Source organism: Panthera uncia, chromosome E1 (genome assembly GCF_023721935.1).
Source record: "Panthera uncia isolate 11264 chromosome E1, Puncia_PCG_1.0, whole genome shotgun sequence".
Classification (NCBI taxonomy): Eukaryota; Metazoa; Chordata; class Mammalia; order Carnivora; family Felidae; genus Panthera; species Panthera uncia.
The window spans coordinates 29,058,463-29,084,969 of record NC_064814.1 but is presented as its reverse complement, the minus strand read 5'-3'; the positions used below and the strand labels follow the sequence as shown (position 1 = coordinate 29,084,969).

General features: G+C 41.2%; 1 protein-coding gene across 4 annotated transcripts in view; it reads left to right on the top strand.

Annotated features, from left to right (window-relative positions):
* The window catches only part of MMD (monocyte to macrophage differentiation associated), a 30,634-nt gene extending 4,662 nt beyond the window's left edge, over positions 1–25,972 (top strand). Inside the window, exons 2-8 of one of the 4 annotated variants that reach the window (XM_049636462.1) lie at positions 3,056–3,137; positions 6,475–6,635; positions 9,531–9,605; positions 11,354–11,455; positions 13,292–13,361; positions 19,328–19,462; positions 24,114–25,145. In XM_049636462.1, the coding sequence (XP_049492419.1) occupies positions 3,056–3,137; positions 6,475–6,635; positions 9,531–9,605; positions 11,354–11,455; positions 13,292–13,361; positions 19,328–19,462; positions 24,114–24,176 (688 nt within the window). In that variant the 3' untranslated portion in view covers positions 24,177–25,145. Of the gene's footprint in view, positions 1–3,055; positions 3,138–6,474; positions 6,636–9,530; positions 9,606–11,353; positions 11,456–13,291; positions 13,362–19,327; positions 19,463–20,353; positions 21,215–24,113; positions 25,146–25,613 lie in introns of those variants that run through there. The other 3 variants (XM_049636461.1, XM_049636464.1, XM_049636463.1) reach the window with 3 other exon arrangements.
* The last annotated feature ends 535 nt before the right edge of the window (positions 25,973–26,507 follow it).

The window sequence follows — 26,507 nt, the reverse complement described above, 5'->3', positions numbered from 1 at the left end:
GCAAGAGAGAGTGTTGAAAGGAAGTGAGGAGATGAGTGAACAAACGTGACTAAAAACTTAATAGAAGTGTGGTTCCCACACCCAGGATTAAATCGCCTTCCCTCAAACCCAGTAAAACACTCTGGAAACTCTCTTCTAGGGTTACTCTGCCTGAAGTAGAGGCAGCTTCCATAAATGGGCACTGTTTTCCATAACACTTGAGGACCTCTCTCATTCTTTTTGGAGGAAGAGAATAGAATAGGTTCCTTGTGTGGGCGTTGATTTGCATTTTACTTCTGCCTTTCCATTTAGGTCTTAGGAACGATTTCTTCAGGAGGCTATGTTGGAGGCTTGATTGTACCCCGCCAGATCAGAGACAAATGGACAAATTGCACTGTCAATTTCCCAGCAGAACATGTTGTGCCATGGTTTTCACTGAGCCCCAGACAGTGATGGGCTCCTCGCAGACTTGCTCTTCGCTGGTCTTAGAAGCAAATCTGGCTCTGTCCATGAGAGACTACCTGAAGTTACATGGGTGGGATATTTTTCTCTACAACTTACGAGTTTATTTTTACCCTGAGTGATTCCGGGTGGGCAGGGACTAAGCTGTCATAAACATGGCCACCCAGCTTCTTTGCTTTTAGGAGAAAATGTGAAAGTCTATCCCTGTTGCTGTGTAATGGCTTGACTATTTTTAGATTGGGCTGCCAGAGATATAAATTGCTATTTTAGTCCTCAGCCTGGTGGTGGGTAGACAAACCCTACTTACTGCACCCTAAACAGAACACTCTCAATCTACCCTCCACCATCTTGTTCTTTACCCTTTAAAATTACTAATAGGGGGGCACCCGGGTGGCTCAGTCCGTTAAGCATCAGACTCTTGATTTCAGCGCAGGTCATGATCTCATGGTTCATGGGATTGAGCCCCGTGTCCATGCTGACAACATGGAGCCTGCTTGGGATTCTCGCTCCCCCTTGCCCCTCCCCCACTCTCACAGGTGCTCTCTCAAGATAAATATTGAAAATATGTGTGTCTGTGTATATATCTCTATATATATATATATATATATATATATATATATATAAGATTCCTAATAGGTTATGCGACTTACAGCTCTGTTATGTCTCGGGGTAATGATGAGGTAGATCCTTGAATGCTTGGGACACTTTGAAAGCATTCTTCCCAAGAGTGCAATTATTTTCCCCTTTACTAATAACAGCTCTGTAGCAACACTCTTGCCCCTTAGGAAATTAGTAAAATTATTTAAAGGATTATCAGGGGAGAAAAAGATTTATTTATGTATGTGCGAGAATGTCTTGGATAAAATCTGAAGCTGTTAACTGCACGTTTCTGTTAAACAGTTTTCAGACCATCTGGCGAATTCCATTCAATCCGTACATATTCTGCACACGAGTTAGATAACTAACTCATTGGTGGTGCAAGTGAAATATCTTCACTGTCCCAAATTCATTCCCCAGTGGATTTTCCATCTGAACTCTGTATTGGGTTAACAGGAACTGCTGTCTTCTTTTTTATTTATTTGCTCTAAGGATAACAGCCCCTTTTAATTCAGGGAGAAAATGCTAGTCTTTTGTTCCTAAGCCAGGCACTGATTAGGATGCCTTGACCATGTGCTTCAGCCAATTTTTGGCATCCTGGCTCTGCCGTTTGGTTCAGCCTGGTACCATTTTTCATCATGGCGATTAATAAGGTGTGACTAGTCAGAACTCATTAGTGGCAAATAACAAAATCTCCCCCCTCCCCCATCTTAAACTAGCTGAAGCAAAAGGATAATTTATAGTGCAAAGGCTGTTGACATCTTGCAGGCTCCAAGCCCAGGAATGCAGTGGCGCCTCTGAGACCTGCGTGCTGTTGGGGTTCTTTTACCTCTGTTGGTTTCTCTGCATCTGCTTCTTTCAGGCAGCCGCTTTATCTGCCTGAATTTACATCTCCCCTTTTCCAACAGAACAGACAGAATAAACCAGCATCCCTCAGAAAACATGGCACGGGTGTGGGTTGGACTTGGGGAGAGCCTCACCTACATACTGAAGTGGAAGAATGCTTCATGGTTTTCACTGTGCACTTGTTTCCACAGAGTTGGCCCAAAGGGAAGTGTGGAATGTGGGTATGTGTCTATATGTATAACAGATATTGGTATTTAGATACATACACATATTTGTGTGTATATGTTTGTTTTTTTTAAGTTTATTTACTTGGGGTGGGGAGGGGGGTGGCAGAGAGAGGAAGAAAGAGAATCCCAAGCACGTTCCGCACTTTCAGCGAGGAGCCTGATGCGGGGCTCGGACTACGAACCATAAAATCATGAGCTGAGCTGAAGTCCAACACTTAACTGACTAAGCCACCCAGGCGCCCCAAGTATGTCTGAATTGTATAGCCAGAGTATCAGGTAGTAGTCATATATTTGGATTTGGAAGCAAACTTTTAATTCAGGAAGAATGCAGGTAAAAACATATCTCTTGTTTAGGCAGCCTAGACACAGCCCAGCATCATTTATTTAAGCTCTCTGTGCTGGCACAGGTAATACAATATAGGGAAACCAGTTGGATGGGCCTGCTAATTGTGGAATGTAGCGTGTAAAGATCGACATGTATAAAGGTTTATGCATTTTGAGAGAGAAAATTGAAACCTTGTATTGTGTCCCTTTTCATCGAATGGCAGTTACAGGCATTTAAAGTTAAGAAAAATTCCCTTGTTTTTTTCCCCTAAGATTTAAGATTTGGTTGTGCCTTTTTTTTCTTTGTAATTTTTTTTAGCATGGGGGTGGGGTATGAGTTGAAGGGGGTGGATAGGGTTTCTATTTGCTTTTGGTTGGTAGAGGTTTTTCTTTTGACTAAACTGAAAGAATACTTAATCCAGTGAACTAAGGCATTTGCTTTCAGATCATGGTTGTTGGCTCAGTTTACACCTGTTTGGTGGCTTTGTTTTTGTTCCCGTAACTAGGTATTTCCAGCAGTCCCCTCTGCAATTAGAATGGACCAAACAATATTGGCAGCCTTCCCCATTGTTCTTCACACGCTTTGAGCTTTTTCACGTGATGTCTTTTTGTTTGGACAGGTTCATGAACCACCGGGCCCCAGCCAATGGCCGCTACAAACCAACCTGTTACGAACATGCTGCTAACTGTTACACGCATGCAGTGAGTATGCGTTGTCTGCCTTTTGCATCCTTCCCAAAGGGCCCCGGTGGGAGGGCGGGCTATTATCTTTAGTCCCCTCAGCCCAGTTAGTTGGATGTGCCTACCTCTGTGACCTTTGCTCTCAGGATATCAGTGCTGGGTCATGTTACCAGAGACTGTGAACATGTCGAACGCGTTGAGTGCTCTGATCTACAGTCAGCAATGTCCGTCCTAAACTGACTTTCTCTGACAAGATCTTCCTTAAAAGAGCAATAGTAGTAAGTACTCTAGTTATGGGAAAACCAAAGAAAACTAATTTATGAGGACTGTCACCTCTGAAATGAAGTGACTCACCCTTTCAAGACAATCCGCTGTGTTCGTGTGGCCAGGAGAGTTGACGGTTTTGATGAAAAGGGTGCTTTTTCTTACTAAATGATCCCTTGAAACAGGTAGGCACACCGTCCCAACCTCTGCAGTGCCCATATTATTCCACATCTTGAAGGAAAAGCTGATTTGATCCCTAAATTCTTAGTGAACTTTTTTTTTCCTTAAAAAGCAAAACATGCTCATTATAAAAAACTTATAAAATATTGAAGAATATATAAGAAAAACAAAACTACCCAGACATAAATTAACACTTTGGTACATTTCTTCTACTTGCGTGCTGTGTTCAGGAACATGTATTTTCATGGTTTTCCTGTTAACGTATTATTGACATTTTCTTGTGTCATTGTGAATTTCCTTTTATCTATGGCTTCATTATTCCCTTTGAAAGTTGCATTTAGTGAGACTTTTGAAGGAAAGATTGTGGCTGCATAGTCTGAAGATACGAAATAGAGAAGGAGGCCAATTTAATCCTTTCATGACCAGTGTTTAGAATAGGCTAATGTAATTATTTTAGACAACGTTAGTACAATACATAGGTTACATACATATGTCTTAAGAATTAAATTTGCCTGAATTCCAGTTGTGCCTTTTCATGTCTTTAATCTTCCCCAAAGAATAGTTCTAGTATTTTCTGTAACAGAACAATGATGCCAAATAACCCCCAAATAAACTTTGTGGTTTCCAGTGGACTCCTTTATAATCTAATAGAACAACACCATTTGGTCATTCCTTAGCATAAATCAAAGTTTATAAAGCATTGGTTTTATGTACTGTAATGATGGAATTCACATATTACTTAATACTGAGACATCATCTTCATTTATCACTGAACGTCCTTGTGCCTTAGGTGCTAAAAAGACTTTTATTTAAATAATTAATATGCTTGAATCTAGTTAATGAGAAAAATTACTAGCTGACATGCTTGCCCTGGATTCTGTAGAAGAGCTTCAATAATGAAATTTGGAGTAACCTCTCTAGTGGACAGTCTCCTTAGACCCATGGCTTCGCTTCTGGGGAACAGGAAAGATTCAGTGGAATTCTCTAGACTTGATGTGACCCCTGTCTTCACTTTAGTGACACACTTATGTAAAGTGAGCTTTCACCAGAGGGCCAAAATGTTTAGAGTACCAACTTGGACTAAAGAATGCACACCTAATTTGATTGTCTCCCAAACCTGCAGGATATCCAGCTTTTATTCTTGACCAGATGTTCGATGAATTTAACAGCTAAAAGTAAATTATTACTTCTGAAGATAATTGTCCATAGACCCATAAGAAAAAGTTGTGTGCTTGTATGTGTGTATGTAAATCTAGGGCAAGATTAGGATATAAGGAATATAAAAGCCTGAATAATAATTTATGTGGCCTGTTCCTTCACTCATTGCTCCAATATATATCCATTATTTTTTTCTATTTACCAATTACAAAACACTGATGAAAGTTACAGGTATAGTGCCTTGATAATTTCCATACCACTGATCAATAAAAGTAATCAATGAAGTGTTTTTTACTTAGCATTATATCGAGCACTTAAACTACTTAAATATCATAGTTTGGCTATAGAGATGCACAGTTCACCTCTAGGAATATTATTTGCTAGAGATGGACTGGATTGGTCCCTTGTGTCTTCTGGGTATGTCATAAGTTAAGGAATACTTGTAAAAAACAAAGTTAGGGAAAAACTGACAAAACCTCCATGTTAATTTTTTAGAAGAGAAATGTCACCTTATTAAACTTTACTAAACTGTATCCCTAATTTTTGAATTTCAGAGAGCAGTAACATTTCTTCCATCATCATCATTTTATTTAAAGAGAGGGTATTTTAACATGAAAAAGTAGAAAGGACATAATCTCAGAATAAATGAAGTTCTGTCTTATGAAGAACTTACCTTATTGTCTTTGATTTTTCTCATACTGTCTGGGCCAGTGAAAACTTCAGCATTTGAATATTTAGTGCTGATCTTATCTAGGGGATAGGATATTTTTGTTGGAAGAGGGCAAAAGTAGGTGATGGGGGTGTGGAGAGAAGATTGCTAAATTTTGCATTCTTTGCCAGGTACGTGTACTCTAATATCTAATAAAGTAGTTTATTTTTTCCTGAGGATGTGTATTAATATAAAATGTTTGCTCCTCTTCAATTTTACTGAGAACCTACAACGTCTCTAAAAAGATGGAGTCTTTAAAAGAAAAAAATTCACTAGTCATACTCATACTCCTACGACAGACATTGAAATCGGTGTCCATGTGGAGTGTAAACTATGGTACAGGAAACAAAAATCCCTGTAAGGTTCTGATTTCTTAAAATTACTCGAGTAGATGAGAGGAGAGTGGATTACCCTTGCTTACTTGAAAGGTGCTATTAAAAATGAAATAACCCAAAAATGCTTTCACTTTGCAGTAGTTCCCAAATTGGTGGAATGATCCAAACTAAAAATCGGGACATATGACTTGCACAGTTGGTGTGTGTGTGTGTGTGTGTGTGTGTGTGTGTGTGGTGTGCGCATTAGGATACTTATTGACTCGATTCATTGGCTTAACCCTTTGCTGAAATATTGACATGTCAGTAGTTCATGGGGGAAATAGGAAAGAACATTTAAAAGCAAGACCTCCCTGGGAAATCTGGGTGTATGCTTGGCATTTGAATATTTGAAGTACCTACTCAAAATCACATTAGACAATAGGATGAAATCTGTTCTTCCGTGATGAAATCAGGATAAAGAACATCTGCTTTGCAACAACTGAGTAATGTCACATCTTTTACCACTGACTTCAGTACCTGCTGGTGGGCACGGTTCCTGGGCCCTGAGCAGCCATAGCTGACAACTCAGTGTGGCTCTGGTGAGGATTATCCAGGAGAGGCAAATGTTTAAAATTATCTTTCTAAAATTGTCCCTGCTAAACCTGTGTATTTTTAACAAAGGTCTCAATTTAGGAAAACCCAGGATATTTACTTTTCTTTGCCTTTCCCTCAGTTCCTCATTGTTCCGGCCATTGTGGGCAGTGCCCTCCTCCATCGGCTGTCTGACGACTGCTGGGAAAAGATAACTGCATGGATTTATGGAATGGGCCTCTGTGCCCTCTTCATTGTTTCCACAGTATTTCACATTGTATCATGGAAAAAGAGCCACTTAAGGTACCGTGGGTAGCACGCTATTTCAACAGATCAGAATAGTCGACTCAGGTTAGCCTCCTGTACTGGCATGTTTCGTCAGGTTGAAGCAGTAGAGGAGCTAGATGTCTTCTTGCCTTGTATTCGGGAAATTTCCTATGGATTGGGCATACTCTGAGGACCCCCATATGTATCTAAGAAAGCTGGCCTTTCTCAGAAGCCGCCGACAAAACCGCACTGTTTCCCCAGGACTTACAATGTGGAATCCTGAGACCTCTTAATGTTGTCGGGTGCGCCAAGGATGCCCTAAGAGCGCAGCAGCTGTGGGGTAGTGACAGAGTACAGTGAACTTGGAGTCAGTCCAGCCCTGCCACTTACCCGTTTGGAAGTCCCCTGACCCCACGGAACCTCTGTGTCTTCATTACTAAAATGAGACTAACAATGCCTGACTCGCAGGGTTCTGTGATAGGTGAATGAGACAGTGCATGCCAAAATCATCTGAAAATTGCAAATGACCAGGACTTTGTAATATAAGGAGATTTGCTACAGTTTGGGTTTATTGTCTTGCAAAGTTCAGCTTCCAGAATTGGGTGCTGTGTATCTGTTCAAACAGAGTTCACAGATTTTGCTACAATTAGCTGTCAGGTACTTTCCAAACCATGCCAAGCCCGTTAGCCTCCCAATGAGGACATAAAAGCATTCCTCCTCTGGGTGAAGGATTAATTTGGGGGAATACAAAAGATGCAGCACACCATTTAGTTGCTTATGGAATAGATTCTGTACAACCCCAAAGCACAACACTTCTCAGAAAAGGAGTATTCCAAGCAGACTTAGAGTGCTTTAAAATAATAGAATATAGCTTTCGGTTTTACAGAATGTCCAAAGAAAAAAATCTCAAACATTCAGACAATCCAGTATTTAAGAACAGGGTTTGAGGTTCGTGAGATGATTACCGGTCTCCTTATGTGTGGAGTCATAGTTTCATAGCAGGAAGGATTCTTAGGGATCATTAATCCAGACCCCTTAATTTTCACCAAGGGACACTGAGGCTTAGAAGTGGTCTACCTTGCCCAGGTCAGTGACCCCCAGCAGTGTCTGATCATCCCAGACCTCTGACTCCCAGTCCTGAGGAGTTTTTCACCACACCCTTCTCAGTACTGCTTACAGTTACCAGCCGGCCACCTTTGCCTAGAAGGTGGCAGTTCCTTGGGCCAAAAATGAAACCACAGCATCGGATCATGAGGGCTTGCTGAGGCATACTCACAAGAGAGCCCCAAAAGTACCTGTCTCTCCAGCACACACTGTCACAGAGATCAGAGGCCAGAGCACTTCGTTATTGTCCTGGCACAACCCAGTGCCTGTGGTTGTCTCGGCTGTCTTGGCTTTGATGTCTAGACTTCTGAATCAATAAAGAGTTGTAGATGCATACTTGAGTATTCAGGGCTCCCTCCCAGGGGCCGGAGAAGAAGGTGTAACAGAAACCAGGCTCTCTTGAACCTGGAAATAGCACTGCTAGAATCATAAGCCACGTGTGGATTTTTGCTCTGTCTTAATTTTTTTATAGATCCAAATATAGCCTTAATTTATAAAGGCAAGGGAATGAGCATTTATTGAGTACCTACTATGTGCTAGATACTATGCTAATGAACACATGGTCCACGTGATCTCATTTAATGCTCACACACACTCTATGATAGAAATGTTGTTATGTCTATTTTCCCTGTGTGGAGAGTAAGGGTCAGAGAAGCCGGTCATGGATCTTGAATAACATTACAGGTCTGACTTTACCTTCTGTAACAAGAGCCTAATAATCTAGAGAGCAGAATCAGAAAGGCCTCAGACCTGGCTAGGAATCACAATCATCCAAAGAGTTAAAAAAAAAAAAAATAATAATAATAATAAGATTCTTCTCTTCCCTCCATCCCCTACCCCATGTTCTAGCCCTTTTATACATTACAATCTTCTGGACTGGAGTTTGTGACTATTTTATAAGCTCCCCAGGTGATGGTGATACGCAGTCAAGTTTGAGAAGCATTAATGTAGTGTAAGCCTTTGAGACCCGTGACCTAAATTATTTTGCCTTCACTAACATGACTAACGCTAACCGTGACTAAAACGTCCTCAACTTGCTTTGGTCGACATTGTGTGTGTGGTGAGGCAAAATGTAACAGTAGCACTCCACCAAATCACAGCTCTCACCACTTGGACACTGAAAATGGATTCAAGACGATGCAGTGCATTCACACTTTTAAATCACTTCAGTAAAGGGCAGGTTCTGTCTAATCCATTTGGGGACTAGACCTCAGTGAGCCAGATCTTTGTACACGTCCTGAATTTTCAGTTTTGGAAGGAGGAACTCATTTAGAAATCCAGGTGGCTACCTGCTTGCAGCAAATATGCCTCTTAATTTTTTGTTTATTTGTTTTTGTTTTTGTCATTGTTGTTCCTAAGTTAGTTTCTGAATTTCCTTTATTACAACGTATCATCTACATTAAGCTATTTGAAATGAAACATTCTTTGAAGGTATTCTAAAAAGGCATGAAAAACCCCTTCACATCCTGCACTATGACAGGGGTTGAGGGGTGGTCTGCCCTCGAGGAGTTTTCTTTCTCAGTTACATAGGCTCTAAAAGAAACGGAAAACCTCAGAAAAGACAGGTTTTGTTTGTTTGTTTTTTAACCACTTTGGAGTTCCTGATTACTCTATCTCAAATATGGTGAGTATCGCATGTGCAAGCTTAAGAGTAATGTAAAGCTTTTACTTGTGGCTTCATAATATTAAAAATACCTTTGAAAGCCAAGTTATAACTGCCCCAAGGAACTAGAACAGGAATGGAAATTACAACACGGTGGAGTGATAACCCATGCTGCCAGTCTGAAACTTTTCTGAAAACTTGCTAACTTGTTTTTCCCCCACTAGGACAGTGGAACATTGTTTTCACATGTGTGATAGAATGGTTATTTATTTCTTCATTGCTGCTTCTTACGCTCCATGGTAAGATACCTTCTTTGTATTTTTGAAGGTAGCGTTTTGGGGATAGAATTTCTGTCCCCCTTCCCTCCCTTCCTCGGGTCCCTGCCCCAGCCCCCATGCATATGCCCCCCACCCCACCCCCTGCCAGTACACATGCATACATGCTTTTTTAAATTTTTTATTTACTTGGGTCAGATTGCAGATTTTAAGGGGAGAATGTTACTGCTGTTCAGAATACATACCTGGCACTGGGTTATTCAAGAGGAAGCGCTAAGAACTTGTTCGTAGGTAGCATTCTGTCTTTTGAAATACGTCACCCTTGCTTTCCACATTCTTTTTCTGCTTTTGCTGCTGTTCATAATACTTGGACATCTAATTGTTTAAGTGGAAATCTGTAAATACGTGTGAGGAAAACAAGCTCGCTTTTGAAATTTACCGTTTTCAATTCACTTCACAGCACGGTAGCTACTATATATGGAGTACATGTCTTACTTCTTTAGCTTATATGAGTAGAAGAACTAAACAAATTAGCTGTTTAAAATATCTAGTATTCTGGCGCAGTGGGTGGAGCGTGTGACTTTTGACCTCAGGGCTGTGAGTTTAAGCCCCACACTGGGCATACAGATTATTTTTTTTTAAATGATATATTAAAAAAATATATACCTAGTATTCTCTTCATTTTTTTTTTTCTTTTTATCTTTCTGCTCTTTTGGTACAGATGAGGTAGAATCTGTTGTTGCCTTGAAACCTAAATTAAAGGAACATTCGATTCCCTCTACGAAGACATGATCCAGTTTTAAACACTCAGAAATTCATGTTGTGCCATGAACTGCTAGGGTCACTAGAAACAACAGGCCTCTACATTCTGACTTACGCAGCATCCATCATTAAAAAGAAACCTAATTGTCTGTTGGAGTAAAAAGTGTGTTCCCTCTCTAATACTTGTCACTAAATTATAGGTCTGTATCATATTGGAGCGAGAACAGTTACAGGCTTTGGGGAAGTGCTCCCCAATTTAAGTACATAAAATTTTTTAAAGTTGGCTGAGGAATCAAATATTACAGTAAGGAACTTGTTTTCATGTAGTTTTCAATAGGCAGGTGGTGCCTTTTCCATCTGGAAATAATCGTTTCGTAGCCGTAGCCAATCAGAATAGCGTTTGGTTTTCTTCTCATGTCCATTCTTAATATGAAATGAGTACAAATGAATTTGCAGCATCTTAAAACTCAAGCTTTACAAGAGTCCACAGTTAAAATTCTGACAAAATGTCTTTCATAACATACGTTGGGCTAATTCATGTTCTCTCTTGGCCGAGAGATTGGTAATGCAGGTACTTGGTCTGTGTATTAGGTATCCGCTGTGGGTATGTGATCCTGGCTCAGGATTTTGTTCAGGGTTCTCATTAAGCTCCGTAAGCGGTCCGCTTGCAGATACATTATCAGAATTGAGCTAATCTGACAGCAGTCTGCCTCATAAGGCAAGTCAGGCATCACAGGTGTGATGGGACTCACTTCATACCTTCTTTTAGCTGGTTCTGTTTTTAAACCACAGTGGAACAATTCGAAGTCTTAAAGGTCGACTGACAATTTTATCGTTATTAACTTTGCCCAAACTGCCTGAATACTTCCGTGGCATGTTGGATGCCTTTTCCTCCCGGTTTTATGCTAGCGCTTGTTCCCCCAGTTTTCAGGCCTAGAGGAAAACACGGGTCCTGTGAATTCCCTTCATTTATCACTTCTGTTCTTTGTTGTCATGTTTACATTTTTTAGGTTAAATCTCCGTGAACTTGGACCCCTGGCATCTCATATGCGTTGGTTTATCTGGCTCATGGCAGCTGGAGGAACCATTTATGTATTTCTCTACCATGAAAAGTAAGAGAACGTAATTTACATTTGATAGTTTAAAAATTAACTGCCTAAATTTTATCGACATTACAACATAATTTGCTTTATATTTGCACTTCAAAATAGTAGAAATACATAAATAGAATATATATTGCTTTTAACAAATCTTTGAAACCATTTGGTATTCGTTGTTGGTAGACAGATTGCTGTGGAAAGAACTGAATGGCACACGTGTGACAGGAAGCAGTTGAGGGACAATCCTCAGGTGACTGGCCTTATCAGCGAACTTAGCCTTATTCTCTGTAATCTACGCTTAGCCCATGAGAAAAGTAATTGCTTCTCAAGCTTTCTATGAAGATTGAAGATAACAGATAAGAACAACACTTATCTAGACAGGAACCCAGAAGATGTTCCAAACTAAGCTTCCCTGAGAAAGGGGATATTTGGAGAGGCATCCTAATCACAGGGCACATTTTTTAACCCATTATTCATTGCCCATAGTCAGAAATGTGAAGCAATATAAAAAGGAAAGCCTATTGAGATTTAGCATGATGGCTCTAGAGGAGACCTTCAAAGTCATCTATTCCTGCCTCATGGTTAAGAAAAAAAAAAAAAATGAGAACATTTAGGATGTGCATCAAATTAGCGATTCATGTAGAATTAGGACCCAAGTGTCCTAGTTCTTGTTCCATGGCTCTTTTCATTACTTCAGATGCCTGAATTGGAGAAACCCACAAGCATGAAATCATTGTCTTTGAGTACAGTTTATTAGCTTACCTGTTGTTGTTGGCAGAATGGCTCTCAGAATCGAACATGTTGTGTTTATCACAAAGTATTAAGTTATTTTCTCTTTTCAGAAGAAAATGGTAGTTTTCACTAACTTCTGACTTTGAAATTCACTTAAATGCGTTTTTTACTACAATTAGCAATTCTGAGTGGTGTTATGTAGTGTATATAAATCCAAGAGAACAGTTTGCTTCTTGGGCCCAAACCCCTAACTTATATCCTTGGATCAAATAGAAAGTAGAGTAAAACAACTATCTTTTTTCCTATTCCAGGCTTCCTAATGTAAAGCAAACCCACAAACCCATTCTTCCCCAGGTCCCTGATAAGGTTACTTCATGGTGGACTCTTGACTATAAAACATGGAGAATGAGATGTGAGTCACCTATGGCCATTCGGTTGGGCAGATATTAGGGAGTGCCTAAAGTGCCAGGCACTGTGGTAGGCTTTGCACATCCAAACATAAATGAAATTTGGCCCCTGCCTCCAGGGAACGTAGAGCCTCCTTTGATTAGGCTGAAATGCAAGTTAAATTTCAGCGGAGTATATTTTTTAGTGTTTTCGGACATTCTGTAGCCTCATGGGATGAGCCTTACAAGTTGGGAGTTTGTGCAGATGAAAAATAAAGAGACAGAAAACTACATGCTCTTCATTCCTTAGGGCTCCTGCCCCTCCGCCACTGATAAACCTGGCCCCATATGGCATCCCTGTCCTGTCCATCATGATAATTTCAGCTTCTTGTAGCTGTGGATTGGGGCAGTAATGAGGGCAAACGCTGGGAGATTGGAAGCGGGAAAATGCATGGTGGATTGGATGCAACAGTAACTCCTTTTGGCAGAAAACATTTTCCAAGTTGCTAATGGAGTTTGATGCCATTTCAGTCCTGAGAGGAATGCTAGTTCACTGTCACTCAACTATAGTGTTTTAATCAGAGCCCTAATGGTCTACTGGGAAAATATGGTTCATTGGGATAGTTGAAGACTTTGCATTTCTCTTTCAAAAGAAAAAAGGGAAAGCTGGTATGGGACTGGACTCGGTATTATAGGAATACATAAAATGAACTGCCTTTCTATCCTGCAGGTATAAGGTGGTTGAGCTCTTTTTCTATCTCACAATGGGGTTTTCTCCAGCTTTGGTGGTGACATCAATGGTAAGAAATGGCTTCATAATTTTAGTTATTTCACCTAATTTCCTTTTTAATTGCTGGGATTCTTCATGTGTGTATAGATACGATATGTAGTTTTTCTTTCTGAAATTATGACATGTCCATTAACTAGAGACTCCAAAGAAAAAGTATGTAAATAGCAAAGCGCCAACAATCTGTTTTAGCTACTGTTTGGAGTTTGGAGAAGTTCTACACTGAAGTGTGTTTCTTTCCATATGGTAATCTTCTGTATGTGTTTCTTTGGATAACCTCATGGGTTATGTTATCTTTTGGATAACCATAACCATAACCCATGAGGTTATGGGTGGAGGGGTATTTCTGCCCGAAATGGTGTCTTAACCCTAAATCCACAGAAGAGGGTAAATTTTTTTATGTCTTAAAATGAAAAAACTATAAATTACTGACTTTTTAAATCCTAAGAATTCGAGGGACCAGAAGAGCCCAGTTGTGTGAACATTTTATTTAATATTTCCCAAAAGTCTTCACTTTTACTTTCCTTTCACTTGGTTTTAAGTCAAATTATTTCTCTTTCTTAGAAAAGTGCTTTTTTATTTTAACTTTGCTTGAAAATTTCTTTTATTTTTTTTTTAATATTTATTTTGGAGAGAGAGAGAGAGAGTACGAGCAGGGGAGGGCAGAGAGAGAGGGAGACACAGGATCCGAAGCGGGCTCCAGGCTCTGAGCTGTCAGCACAGAGCCTGACGCAGGACTCAAACCCATGAACCATGAGGTCATGACCTGAGCCAAAGTTGGATGCTTAACCAACTAAGCTGCCCGGGCGGCCCTATCTGTTAATTTTTTTTTTTTTAAGTTTATTTATTTATTTTGAGAGAGAGAGACAGCTCGAGTCTGGGAGGGGAAGAGAGAAAGAATTCCAAGCATGGTCCACATTGCCAGTGCAGAGCCCAATGCAGGGCTCAAACTCGTGAACTATGAGATCGTGACCCAAGCTGAAATCAAGAGCAGATCTTAACTGACTGAACCACCTGGGCACCCCTCTGTCAATCTGAAAGAAAAACAGCATTGTGGCCTTGTGATCCCATCCAACTGGTTACTTTGTGCCATTAGCTTAGTGCCATCAGCTCCAGTATCCTACGCTCTACACTGTTTGGCATTAGCCACTATGTTGTTAATTAAGGAACTCACACTGTGTCCAGTTTGAATTCTTTTCTCAGTCTATAGAGGTCAGAAGACTTGTGTCTACCATTTCACTCCTGAGCTCATGGGCATATTATAAGAATGTACATAGCTCCTGCCCTGGTCACCAAAATACCTGTTAAAGGTTTAGGAATTACAGGTTTGCTTGCTGTTTTCGGTAATACGTCTTATGAGAATGTCACAAGTTGTGTTTCTTTAGGATTAAAGAGCTTTATGGTAGCTTTAATAATTACCTAGCATTAGAAATCCATATAGTTTAGCTGGTAAAGGTAACAGGGAGTAGTGAGGGGAAGGAGATGAATAATGGAAATGAGAAAATCTGCCTTGCAGGCCATCTCGTTGGAGGGCAAATCAGGACACCCAAAACAGTTTAAGCAAGGTCTGTATGTGTAGGTTACTAATCACTAGAGTAGGACATCAAATAAATTCCCTCTGGCTACCATAAGAGCAGGTTTCTCCAGTATTTTTACTAGCCTAAATCTTGGCATTTTCACAAGTTGTACAGTAGTCAGTGACTAATGTTTATGGTAGCCAAACAGGATAATCCTCGCATTTCCCCCCATAGACCTTAGCACCAAGCAGGAAACTACAATTCATGTTCAATAAGAAACTCTCATGAAGTTTTTATGTCTTTGGGGAAAGTGTAGGCTGCTGTGGGAGCACATGAGCCAAGCACCAGAGGAAATGGTGTTCAAGCTGATTCATAAAGACAAAAAAGGGCCTAGAGATAGTAAGGATGATACAAGTGGAAGAGGAAAGAATGTAGCATGAAGGGAGCCCTGAGAGGAGAAAGCACTAACACCTTTGAAGAATTGAAAGTAGTTCATTGTTTGGAACATGAGGGTGTGCACCTGTTTGTGCCTCTGGGCATGAGGCAGGTAAGTGTGCAGGTAGCACAAGTCTTGTGATAAAGCTGGAGAGCTAGACAGAGACCAGATCAAAAAGAAACTCATAAGCCATGTGAACTAACAACAGTAAGACTGGACACTCTAAGCTTTGGTTCTGGTCAGAACCAAATGACTTATTCTTATGCCATAAAGAATGATATAAAACTGGAAAAAGTAGATGAAACAACTGTTTCTTGGTATTGGACTCCAGACACAGAACTGTATTCCTTGAGGGAACAGAAACCAAAAGATGAGCCTCAAATTCGCCCCAGTTTTCTCCCTGGGGACACTTTCCAAACTGCGACAAAAGAAAGGGGAGCCAGAAAGCAGCAGTCAGCGTGGAAGAAACAGAAATCAGCATTTCAGCTACTGAGCCTGCTACAGTTTTGGGGTAGGATCCCGGAAAGGAGGGAGCTTCATAGAGAGGCATCTCCGGAAATCTACAAAGGGGTTTCCCTGAATCCTTGCCCAGATACTAAGCTGGATTTGCACAGGGCAAGACTCTGCATGCCCAGGTCAAGAGTAGCTATTGGAAAGCTGTGAGATAGGTAGAGATTCCAGAGGTGCCTGGTGCTGGAAGATGTCAGGGTCCAACCAGCCAGAGTGGCCATGCTGAACAATTCAGGTGTTCAGCCGAACCTAGAAAGGTGACCTTCGTGTCTTAGGAGAACTGCTCTAGGTCTAGAGTGAGGACTGCCCTGGAATTGCCACAACAAATATACCTGATCCTCTGTACATAAACTGCCTACAGAACAAAACTCAACATTCCTAAAAGGAAGACCACAGAATCTGTACTCCCAACAGATAAACAAGAAGCAAGAAAAGGTGACACCACACACCTAAGGAAAAACAAGTCGATAGAAACAGATCCAAAGAGGACAGAGATGTTGAAATTTTACATACAAGGACTTCCAAACATAATGAGTAAACAAATGAAGAATCTCAGAAAAGATATGGAACTATAAAAAAGGAACCAAGTGGAAATTCTAGATTTGAAAATGATATGTTAAGAAAAAAATTCATTGGAGGGTTTAACAACAGATTAGATACTGCAAAAGAAGAGATCCATGAACTTGAAAATGCATAGACATGCTACAGGCTGGGGGAAAATACAGCAGTTGCTTTCTCTATATGTATCTGGTAAAAGACATGTATATGAAATATATAAAACACTCCAAATGAGTAATAGTCAGTCCTATAAAAATGAGTAAAACACTTGAACAGGCACTTCACAAATGTACTCAAGTATCCAGTAGGCCCTTGAAAAAGTGCCCAACACCATTAGTCATCCTGGAAATGAAAATTAAAACCTCAGTGTGCTACTAGAATATATCCCGTAGAACTGTTAAAATCAAAAAGACTGACAACACCAAATTCTAGCAAAGATGTGAAATAACTGGAGCCCTAATTCATTGTTCAGGGGAGTATAAAATGGTATAACTATTTGGAAAATTGTTTAGCAGTTTATTATAAAATTAAGCATAAACTTATGACTCAATAGGTACTACCCATCAGAAATGAAAACATATACAGAAAGACCTCCATAAGCCCCAGATGGGAAGAATCGATAAACAAATTATAATAAATAAATCAAGGGAATGCTAAGTGGTAAAAAGGAAGGAATGATTGATATACATAAGCACATGCAGGAATCTCACAAATACAAAAAAACAGACATAAAAATGTACATACATTATAATTCCATTTATGTGAAGTCTAAAACAGATTTGGTCTGTGTTAATGCAGTAAGAATAATGGGTACCTAGGTGAAAGAGATTGTCCAGGATTGGGAGGGGGTGTTGGGGTAGTTATCTATCTTGATAGGAGTATGGGTTAGCTAGGTGTATGCATTTATCAAAACCCATGGTGTTCATGTAGTATTTATGCATTACACCCTGTAAATTAATCATCAATCAAAAAAATGACCCATCCCTCCCACCCACCCACCCCACCTCCCCAAAAGAATATAAGCCCCAAAAGAATATAAGCTCAGGAACCAGACTGCCTTGATTCAAACCCCATTCTGACACTTAAAAACTATGTGGCCTTGAGCAAATTATGAAACCTCTCTGTGTTTTAGTTTTCTCATCTGTAAAGTTGGGATAATAGTACCTAATTTAGGGTTGTGAAGATTAACTGAGTAAATATATGGAAATGCTTCAAACAGTGCCTGCTGTAACAAAGTAATGACGTGGGTCATGATGAAAATGTGTTTTAGGATTAACTATGTTCTGGTTCTTTGAAAGTTGATAAATTTGGTGTCTTAGGGAGCTATCTTTAACAGAATGTTATGTCAGAACCAACCTGTATACTTGGCTTGGTCTCACGCTTATTGTTTTAGCAGAAAGAAAAGAGTGGTATCTTTTGGGCAGTGACCAGCTCTATGACTTTGTTCAGGCTACTTCATTCCTCTGGTTTTACTCTCTTCATCTCTAAAATGAGAAGGTTGTGTTATGTTAGATGAGTGGCTTTTACTGTTTAGGAATTATATGCCTCCTTAAAAATGTGATGAATACTTTCTAGAAAAAAAATGCCCCTAATGCACATACCAGAGGATTTTGTATAATTAATGGATATTAATTGCTTTGTAACCTTTAGGAAATGATAAATGTGTGGTATTGGAATTTTTTTGTTTTGTTTTTTTTTTGTTTGTTCTGATAAAAATCAATCTGGCTGACTTTCCATCTTACCAAGGTTAATGAAAAATCTGGAATCAGTCGATTTGGGTTGGCTCCTTCCCCATCTTTTGATCCTACAAAAACCAGGGGGCTTATGTGAACTTTGAAGAAAGGACTGATCCTCATCTGTGGCCCTGGGTCCTCATGCCTGGTTCTTGGCTCATGGTTGTCCATTGCTGCCACTGTCTAGGCACATGGGGCCCCTTCACGTTGGTGGCTGCATTAGAGCTTTCCCACGCTCCCTGCTGGACTTGGCTGCAGTCCAAGGCTCCAGGGCTCACAAGGTTGCAGTCATCAGTGCCCAGGCCTCTGGGACACCCACACACCTGTCCCTTTCCAGGGCCTCGCCACAATCTGGCTTAGGTTTCCACCACCTTGCAGAACCTGAGACTTTTCTATTCCTAGTCCTCAGGAATCCAGGGGACTGACTTGTTTCATCAATCCACCCCCCGCCCCGCCCCGCCCCGCACCTCCACCAAACCCTGCCTCTGTTCTCTTTCCCTCATTCACACAGACCAGTTTAATTTTGAAGATGGGCTGAGGTCTTGGAAAACCAAGAGCAACCTAAAAATTCTCTTTTTTATGTTAAAGCACAAAACTTCCTGCTAAGCTAAGAAACGCCCAGGCTCACAGACAAAAAGGCCTGGCAACATGTAGAAGGTTAGGAAGTATGTTATCCTTAAACGCTCTCTGATCTCCGAGGTCACATGTAGCCCTGATTTCCTGTGTCAGCCATAAGGAAGCTGTAAGCTCACACAAGCAGGGGGGAGTCTCAGAAAAGGAATCGGTGTGGTCCAGCGTTTGAGGAGGATAAGGGAAGTGAAACCCCGGGCCCAGATGTAAATTCTAAATGGAGTGGTGTGGCCGTGCCTTAGTAGGGAAGAAAGCTCTTAAAGGAGAAGATGAAAGCCAAGGATTATACTTTATTAAAATGAATTCCCATGTCTGGATGTGATTGTAATCTGCTTCAACATGCTGTAGATGAGTAGAGTGTGGGTCCCGTAACCCGACTGCTTGCTCCGGTCCAAGATGGTCAACCCCCAGGGTAAATCCAGGTTGATGGATGAGAGGCTTTTAAGTTAAGTTCATGATTACGGACCGGGATTCAGCCTGTGCAGCTACTTCATTGTCTAGAAAATCAGCAGGCTCAGGGGGAATTGCAATTATCTCTTTAGTTTGTCACATCGAGTAACATCAAAACCTCTTTCTCTTTTTCCTCTGTTGACAGAATAACACTGATGGACTTCACGAACTTGCCTGTGGGGGCTTAATTTATTGCCTGGGAGTTGTGTTCTTCAAGAGTGATGGCATCATTCCATTTGCCCATGCCATCTGGCACCTGTTTGTGGCCACGGCAGCTGCGGTACATTACTATGCCATTTGGAAATACCTTTATCGCAGTCCTACAGACTTTATGCGACATTTATGACCAATCTGTACTAGGTCTCAAAACCAGTATTATTTCAATTATGGCACTTGGGAGTGGGGTAAGAGCCGAAGGTTGCACAGAGGGAAAAAGACAAACAAAGACAACTGCACTGACTTCCTTTATATCTTTTGAATATAATTACTGTGAAAGTATAAAAGCTGTGTTCTGGAATTTCCCTCTTCACAGCAGATAAATAAGGTAGTGAATTAATTATTCATTCCATTCCACTATCATGAAGGACTCTGGATAGACTTGGCCAACTGATGTTTACAAAACAGAATTTTGTATTTTAATTTTACAGATTTTACTACATAATTTTTCTAAATTACTAGGTCAGGTTGTAAAAGTCAGTGCAATAACAAAGCTTCCTTTTTACGAGAAAATTGTTTCTATCACCTTCCCATTAGCTGTGTGAAGAATCATGGACAGAACCTACACTACTTTTACCATGTTTCATCTTGGCATAACATGGTTATTTTTTAAATAGAAAGTTTCGTTTTTTGTAAATTTTTAAAGAATATTTCATCGAAGCGCATCTCTGCGGTTCCTCATTCATGTGAATTTTTGCAGCAAGCTGTCAACATTCCACAAATGAACAAACATTATACCTCTTCTGATAGTTTTATTAAGCATAGAGAAATTGCCAATTTTTAAAAACTGCGGTTTTCCAAACTTTTCTGCCAACCTCTGACTCTGAATTCCATGCTGCTTTGGGCCATATACTTGACCTCGTTTGGTTTACCAGTGATAGAAAAGTATTTTGATATCATTAACTTTTTCAAAGGACTCAACTTTTTCTCTATGCCTTTGCTATGTGTTCTTCAGGGTCCCTTTCAACAGTGGATGAGCATTCATGTCTGTGTTACGATGGTATTATTGGAGGGGCCATCCACGCGAGACTCCTGAAGAGTGTTATGAATTACAGTGAATAGTGGTACTGCCTGCTTGGTGCCCGTCAGTTAAGTCACTGTCACTTAGCTTACTATTATCAGTTTGGTACTCATTTTCAATTGTGGAACTAGATGCACAAATTCACATTCCTATCTTTCCCCTGCATCTCCTGATTTACTTTTTTTCTTTTCTGTAGCAAAATATCTAAAAGCATTGTTTGACAGATAGAAACCCATGCACCTGTAGTTCATGGGTTATATCCTAGCTCAGTGGAGTGGTATTTAATATATCATTTTTGGTTTTTGCCCTCAGTGTCTTATATTAAGATTAACCTTAGTTGCTTTGTTTATTAATCTCCTGTTGGTGTTTTAATAAATGAAATAACCTTGCCTTTAGAATGGTGCTGGTATTGACTGTTTGCAAGTACTGGTTTTGATCAGTGGAATAGTTGGTTTGATGAAACATTTAGGCTTACTCATTGAAGTTTTGTACTGATGCGGCTTCAAAAGAGGGTTTATTTTGGGTGTGCATATGTAGAACTCTCTCATTTGGGAAGAACTGGTATTTGCTGGTGAATTCTTAAACAGGCAAGGCGCCCAGTGATAACACCAACCAGACCACCCCTACCTGCATGATTCTGACCATCCTGATGCCTGTGGTTTTGTGTGTATTCTGTTTTTAATATATTAACTTTTGTGAATTTAAAGTCTGCTCAAAAGTAACACTGTCAAAACCACTAAAAAGTATGTAAAAAATTGTGCTGTAGACTAGAATAAACTTGTTACTTGGATTTGTTCCACTGTCTCTGAATTAGATGACTGTGGAGATGATAATGCATTTTTGAGAGCTTGAGCTCATCTAGCGTTGTAATCTGTATACTCGCCTTTTTTCTTTTTCTTTTGAAAAGTCAGGATGAAAAGAGAAACAAATGTGCCCTGTCCTCTAGAACTTTCTAGCCCACTTTTTAATCATTGAAATGCCAGAGCCAGCTCAAACATTAAAATCAGCACACGTTTCACTTTAAAATATGCTAAAGATTGTAAATTTTATAAATGATGTATCTTTACGAAGAGAAGTCTTTTGGTTTAGCTTATGGAATACATTGCAAGGCTGAGGTTACACACTTTTATATAAGCAACCAAACCTACATCATATCGCAAACAAGTGTGTGAATGTCCGAGCTCACTCCCTTTTCCACAGTGTACCGTCAGAGGTTCAACTCCTTCCCCAGAGTCAGGGAGCTGGGACAGGCACACAGGTCCCTCTGGTTCCAAAGCCTCCTACTCACCATACACCACTGCATTTTCAGAGCCAGCAAAAACAAACCAGTCAAGAAACTTGAACTGAAAATTCATCTGCAATGGCCATGGGAAAGAAAACACTATTCATGCAGTTTAGAGCCTCAGTAGACTCTCAGGCAACCCTCCATCAAACCTAATCTTGAAGACCAAGTATCTTGAAACATTATTATTCCCTATAATTCTGTCCCCTAGTCCCACCAGGGTAACCTCATCTGTTTCTAGAGCATCCACCCACTCCTGTGCTCTCTACCTTCCTGATCAGTATCCTCAGCCTAAAATTATTTTCTGAAGACCAGACCCCTCTCATCAACTGCCCAGATGGCCCTGGGCCCCCCACCCCTTCCTGCTGCAAGGAGCTGCCAAGCCCTAGTGAGCTGCCCTCAGACTGCTGAGACCACCTCAACGTACCACTACTACCCACGTACCCTTGCCACTGACTCCATCCCTTGAACAAGCACAGCCTCTTACACTGCAGGTGGCATTATCTTCCCAAAATAGAATCTAAGCATGGCTCTCTCCTGCTTTAAAACTTCCACTGACCCTTAGCCTGTAAGACTTGGGTCCACCCCCTAAGCATGGTGTCTTCACATGCTGACTCCTTCCTGATCCTCTCTCTCAGACTAAAGCCCACAAGACACCAGCCCCACCACCTTCCCCCTCAACAACATGCCCTCCTGGTGCTTTTGCAACTGCCCTTGTAGCTGCTGTTCCTCCGCCCAGGATGCCTTTATCCCAGCCTTTCTCCTACCCTGGCAAACATTTCCTCATTCCCAGCCGCCATCAGATGCCTTCCTCTATGGCTGCACAGCACTGATATGGTGGCCTCTGTCGTGTTGCGTTGGGGCTGAGTTTGTCTGCTCCTTCTTGTCCTGGGCTGGGCTCCCTCAAGGCAGGAGCCGAGTCTCATCCACCTCTGCTCCACTTGTGGCCTAGCACTGGGCTTACCAGAAGGGTGCAGTGAGCAAAAGGAGAGAGGGAGGGGCGGGTTAGAGGAGAAAGACCGACGATGAAGTGTGTTTAGGACAGACCTGGTTTGGACCAAGTACCTCTTGTCCATCATGAACACCGTAGCAGGCTCTCACTGACTCCCTGGAGATAACTATTTCTAGGTCCCTTGGCCTGACTGGCCTCCCTGACCAAGGGTCAGCTAGAATGTCCATAGCAAACGCAGAAAAGCTGATGAGAAATTGTCACGGAAAATATTAGATAGTGTGTCCGAAATAAGGGAACAACTCCAACCTTATTTACTGAAGCTTCCAGAGAACCAACTATCACCGATTTATAAGCCGGGAAAATTATTTTACTACCTACTTCCCTTAGGTCCTCTTTTTCTGAAAGTATTGATAAAATAAAAAAAAAAAAAAAAAGCACTCAGTTCCTTAAGCCTTAGTGTAAATTGCCCTCAAAAAGCAGCAACTTTACATAACTTTTAAATATTATTTCATATATTTTTACTCTGAAAATACATAAAACACTTGGGAAAACAGAGCACGGAAAAATTTTAAATTACCCAGAGTTCACTCATCCTAATATATTTTCATGTATTTCCTATAAATCTCCCTTCCCCCAATTTATAGGACTTGGTTTTTGTACTATATGATTGTAATTTGTATGCTGCTCTTTTCTCCACTTATTTTATCATAAACACTTAAAAAATATTCTTCTATAGCTTTCATAGCCGGCATTTTTTTTTAATATATGAAATTTATTGTTGAATTGGTTTCCATACAACACCCAGTGCTCATCCCAAAAGATGCCCTCTTCAATACCCATCACCTACCCTCCCCTCCCTCCCACCCCCCATCAACCCTCAGTTTGTTCTCAGTTTTTAAGAGTCTCTTATGCTTTGTCATAGCCGGCATTTTCAAAGGCTCTGTCTTTTTTTTCTGGACTGGATATGCAGTCTATTTTGCTTAATCATTGACTTAATTTTGGATTTTTATTTTTTACTTTATTATTTATTTTTTAAACGTTTTATTATCCATTTTTGAGAGAGAGAGAGAGAGAGAGAGAGTGTGTGTGGGGGAGGGGCAGAGAGGGAGACACAGAATCCGAAGCAGGTTCCAGGCTCTGAGCTGTCAGCACAGAGACCAACGCGGGGCTGGAACCCACAAACCACTAGATCATGACCTGAGCCGAAGTCGGATGTTTAACCAACTGAGTCACCACCTAGGCACCTCAATTTTGGATTTTTAGATTGTTCCCAGTTTTTATTATAAACAGTACTGCAGTGGCTGCAGTGCATAGCTTTGTGATTGGGTGTGTAAGGTAATAATAATAAACAACTGAGGGCTTCCCATATATTGGGGATTGTGCTCCTTTGCATGGATTATCTCATTTAACCTTTATATAAATCCTTATGGGTAGATAATTTTATTATCCCCATTTTACAGATGAGGAAACAAACACAGATGAATGAGTTTCCTTGTCCAAGGCAAGTGGCAGAACTGGACTGAACCCAGGAAGCCTGGCGTCTGTTTTCATTCTCGGGAGTGCAAGTCCTGTTAAAGGTTTCCTAATGGGTCTACCCAAGGGAAGACCTCTTACAAATAAAACTCATTCCAAACCTCCACATTTTTACTGGGTGTCTCTGGGTTATGTCTACTCTTCTATGCCAATTAGGTGAAGAGTGGAACACGACTATCCCCAAACGAAACTGACCACAAAGAGGCTGGTTCACCTCCCTCCTTGGGAAGCCAAATAAAGTCTCCCAAGAGGGCCCAAGGAATGTTTTTAGTTTAACGGGGTTAGAATTACTGCATTCATGCCTTTCTGCTGCTCTTGCTATTTTAAATAGACAGTGCCAACATGTTCTTACGTTCTGTGCCATTACCACCTACATCTCTGCAATGTATCCGTGATGTTATTTTCCCAAGAAACAGGGCTACTGTGCACTCGAGCCGCTTTGCAAGGCGAGTTAAGCTATTCTCATCAGGAGCCTGTTCACCTCCCATTTTCCTCCGCAGCTCATTATCCCGCACACTTGCACTGCAGTCAGAAGGTTTAAGCTCAGACTGGCTGGGCTTAAGAGGGCCTTGGGGAAATATGCTTTGGAGCCTTACCTCATCCGCTTGGAGGGATCACAGGCCTTCTTGCCGTTCTGCGCCAGGCCAATCTCCATATGCCCAATCAAACGTGTCCGTCGCTGAAAAGGTCAGGAAAATGTATTCATCAAGAGGATTTGGTTCTCTTAAAATCACGAGTGTTTTCTGAAGCCCATCTGTGAGCTGTGTGCTGAGTTGGCGTGGACTCATCAGCCAGCCTGTGACAGATTGGGTGAGCTGAGGCAAGTTACAGATTACCCTCGAGCCTCAGTTCCTATCTGCAAAAGGGGTATAGCACTTCCCTCATAGTGCAGTCATAAGGATTGAATAATTACCAGAAGTGTCTGGTTTATGCATTCTGGCATATGATTGGCACTGGATAAATGCTAGCTTTCTTCCCATATGGCCAAGCTTTAAAAGTTATGGTTATAGCCCACCTGCAGAGATTTTTCATGCAAAATCAACCTGAAGGAAGAGTTTCATTACACTCAAAAAACAATAAAAATAATAAAATAAAAAATCTTGTGATCTTTTAGCTCTTAAAAGTGGTCCTGGGTCCGGGTACCTGGGTGGCTCAGTTGGTAGAGCATCCGACTTCAGCTCAGGTCATGATCTCACAGTTCGTGAGTTTGAGCCCCACATTAGGCTCACTGCTGTCTGCGCAGAGCCTGCTTTGAATCCTCTGTCCCCTGCGCCCTCTCCCTCAAAAATAAAAATAAAAATAAAAACTGGTCCTGGGTCAAGTTATAGCCAAGGCTATACGGAGGCATGTGGTCACTCCCGGCTTTCTAATGATTTTATGCCCTTTGTAGCCAATGTTCCTCAAATATTCACTATTTCTTGAGACAGGAGCTGAGCACCACATGGAAAATGAGAGAAAAGGAGGAAGCTGGGCAGTTCTCCTTTTGTGCCCAGATGGGAACGTGCATACTCCACTGTCAGACCAAAGTTTAGTTCATTGGACCCACACTCTTTGGACAGCAGTTTGGTCACCATCTGCTTTTCTGAGAGTATGCCTCTTGGGAGACTCACCCACCAGACCCACCCTTCAAGGCTCATTAAAGAGTTATTTCTAACTGCAGTGCTATAACGTCTTCTCCATTCTTGGTGATATTTTAGAGTCCCTTAGTCACACATTCATTCAACAGATATTCTGGGAGTATCAGGTATGTGCCAGGGACCCGGTCTAGACATTGGGGATGCTATAATGCAAAACCAAACAAACGAAACAAAACGAAAACCTTGCCTGTTGCTGTGATTCTCTGCCCCTCCTCTCTTAATCTGGATTTGAGGCCTCGTAGATTTTTCCGGATCTGGTTTTGGGCACCATCCAGATGCCCATAGTCAGTGTATACAGACAAGGAGAAAGTGACGATGATCAAGCTAGCCATTCACCTGGGGTGCCCTTGTGCGAAAGTCTGCGGGGCTGAGTTCGGATTCCCTGGCTGATTCAGCTCTTGCCTTGGAAAACAATGAAGAAACTCATTATTTAAAGGAACCCTGTGGTAAACTCTGCCCTCAAATGTATACTCCGCCAGCCTGAATGACAGCCCTCCGTTCAGCAGCATGTGTGTTAAACATGTCAGGTTCCTTTGAAGCAGAGTTTACCTGGCCTCCCAGGCGGGGAATGATGACTGAGAAATCGCTGTTCCGGGCAAGATGTTTTCCTTCCCTGTTTACAGCGTCTGGGATGCCTACAGCCCCTCGGTCATTCACCGCAGTCCTGCCGTGAGTCACACACGT